Source organism: Alexandromys fortis, unplaced genomic scaffold (genome assembly GCF_014885135.2).
Source record: "Alexandromys fortis isolate MF-2015 unplaced genomic scaffold, M_Fortis_MF-2015_v1.1 scaffold_164, whole genome shotgun sequence".
NCBI lineage: Eukaryota > Metazoa > Chordata > Mammalia > Rodentia > Cricetidae > Alexandromys > Alexandromys fortis.
In genome coordinates this window covers 2000939-2003805 of record NW_026068047.1, presented here as the reverse complement: position 1 = coordinate 2003805, position 2867 = coordinate 2000939, and the positions used below count along the sequence as shown (strand labels likewise).

Sequence of the window (2867 nt, the reverse complement as noted above, 5' to 3'; positions counted from 1 at the left end):
GATAATAATAATAATAATAATAATAATAATAATAATAATAATAATAATAATACAGCTGTGTTGCTCTATAATACATTTTCAGATCTGTCTATTTGAACACTTGGCACAAAGAAATAGGCAAAAATCTATGGAAGAGAACACAAACCATTACAATTACAGACCACAAGCAAAAATTTCATTTTCCCGCCAAGTTTCTTGTTTGTGTAGTAAATATGAAATTAAAAGTTTGCAGACAGGGTAGGGAGCCGGTTCTGTGTAAAGCGCTTGAGGAGCAAACACAAAGATCTAAGTTCGCCACCCTATCCCGTCCTGCGCACGCGCACATTGTCTCGCGCACGCGCCTACGGCCCCACGCGCTCGCCACCTTCCCTCCCCGCGTCTCGCGCACCCGCGCTCCTGTGTCGCACGCGTGCACCAGCGCCTGGGTCACGCGCGTGGCTCAGGCACGCGGCCCCGCACACCGGCGCCTGCTCCCTTACCCCAGGATTAGGAGCGCGCTCTGCAGCCGTCTCCGCACTTCCAGGAACACGCGCGTTTCCGCCGCAGCCACCGCCATGGCCCAGTCGTGCCCCCACGCGATACCGAGCCCGCAGTTACCAGAACCCGGACAGAGTGGGAGCACGTGTGGCAAGCGGCTCCCAGGCGGCGGTGGCAGCGCGGTGGCCGGGCGGGATCCGACGGTCGGCGTCTGTCGGCTACAGCGCCGCCTTCCGGGCGGAGAACGCACTGCCAAGGCACCCGACCCTGGAGCGCACCTTCCTCTAAAGTAGGAAAAGGCACAGGGAGCCAGCAGAGCTGGCCTCCGCTGTAAGGATGATGGATGGGCTCCATCTGAGCGCTTCTCTCCCTGAAATGAGCAAAAAGCTCAGACTTGGAGGCGGAGGAGGCTCCTCTGGATGGCTTGGGTAGGGATGAGGAAGATAAGGGAGCAGAGACGATAGAGGTGGGTACTTTCCCCAGATCCAGAGCTGAATTGTCCGCCCCAAAGCCCACTTTATCCGAGTCTCCTTTTTTTTGGAATTAGAACTGTTTATTAGCTTCCATCTCATGCAACAAAAATGACAAAGATTGATGGCGCAAAGATTGTTGCATTCGCTTTAGACACGATAGCTCCAGGACTGAAACAGTTGCAAAAAAAAAAAAGAAAGAAAAAGAAAAGAAAGGAAGGAAGGAAGGAAGGAAGGAAGAAAGAAAGAAAGAAAGAAAGAAAGAAAGAAAGAAAGAAAGAAAGAAAGAAAGAAAGAAGGTATCTGTAAGCCATGAAAAGCCAGTGGATGGAGTCTGGCATCTTGAGCTGTGGGACCAATCATTCATATAACTTTTTTTTTTTTCGAGACAGGGTTTCTCTGTGGCTTTGGAGCCTGTCCTGGAGCTAGCTCTTGTAGACCAGGCTGGCCTCGAACTCACAGAGATCCACCTGCCTCTGCCTGCCAAGTGCTGGGATTAAAGGCATGCGCCACCACCGCCCGGCGTTCATTCATATAATTTTTGAGAAGTAAAAAATATGATAATGATGATGATAATAATGAGTAATTGCTGATGTGCACACCCACCATACTGCGGAAATAAAAGACTCAAAGAAGTCATAATTTCAGTGCTACTACAAGATACATTTTGACAGTTTGACACAGTAAAGGATATGGTGTGGTGTAAATAAATATATGACAACCTAGACTTTCAATAGGACTTCTTTAAAAACGAAAGGCTGTGACTTCAGTCAATGATAGCGTGTATAAAGGAAACCGTCCTAGTAAGGGTTAGTGTTGCTGTCATGAAACACCGTGACCAAAGAGACGTGGGGAGGAAAAGGTTTATTCAGTTTACACTTTCATGTCGTTGTTCATGGAAGGAACTCAGCAGAAATCCAAACAGGGCAAGAACTGCAGGCAGAAGCTGATGCAGGAGCCATGGAGGATGCTGCTTACTGGCTTGCTCCCACGGCGGCTTTGCTCAGCCTGCTTTCTTATAGGACCCCGGACCACCCACCACGGGCTGGGCCCTCCCCGGTCAATCACTAAAATGCGCCTAATAGCTGGATCTTATGGAGGTGTTTTCTCAATCGAGGTTCCTTTCTTTCAGATGATTCTACCTGGTGTCAAGTTGACCTAAAACTAGCAAAGACAGAAATCCTGTTTATTGTTATTCCATCTCATAATTTCATAATAGTCACAATTACCACACACCAAACAAACCTGACGCATTTCCAAATAAGTTCTTTAAGCCAACCAGTATGGCACATACTGTAATCCCAGCATTTAGGAGGCCGAGGCAAGAGGATTGCTGCAAGTTCAAGGCCAGTTTGTTCTATATAGTGAGTGTAGGGCCATCCAGGGCTATGTGGCAAGACCTGGCCACAGAACAAAACAGTCTTCGGTGTTTGAACAACGTCAGAGAAGTTTTCTAATTATTCTTTGAGGCGCTTTAAGTTCATCATGCTGCATAAATGCCCATTTCCTCCCAAACCATTGGTGGGAATACTAGCTTAAAAAAATAAAAGCTGCGGGCTGGAGACGAGGCTCAGCAGTTAAGAGCACCTACTGCTCTTCCAGAGGACTGGGAAACGAGGTGTCCAGCACTCACACCCATCCGCTCATTGCTGGTCATAACTCCAGCTCCAGGGCATCCGACCCCGACCCCGACCCCGACCCCAGCTGGGTTCCAGGCAGACACATACACACCTGCCGGCACTCTCACACATAAAATATAAGTAAATAATCTTTGGAAAAGCCAAACCAGCGACTGTTCAGTGTCAGCTCATTTATTTGAAGGACAATTGTCATCTTCCACTTTTAACCCTTAGGAATATAAGGAATATAAAATGCTTAAATACTGACACATAGCAAAATACACGGTGAATCGTATGCTCC

The 2867-nt window shown here is 47.8% G+C and overlaps 1 protein-coding gene across 1 annotated transcript in view; it reads right to left on the bottom strand.

Annotated features, from left to right (window-relative positions):
• Ube3d (ubiquitin protein ligase E3D) overlaps positions 1-706 on the bottom strand; it is a 139011-nt gene extending 138305 nt beyond the window's left edge. The window contains exon 1 of the mRNA XM_050118928.1: positions 480-706. Within this exon, the coding sequence (XP_049974885.1) occupies positions 480-556 (77 nt within the window). The 5' untranslated portion in view covers positions 557-706. The remainder of the gene's footprint in view (positions 1-479) is intronic.
• Between the last annotated feature and the right edge of the window lie 2161 nt (positions 707-2867).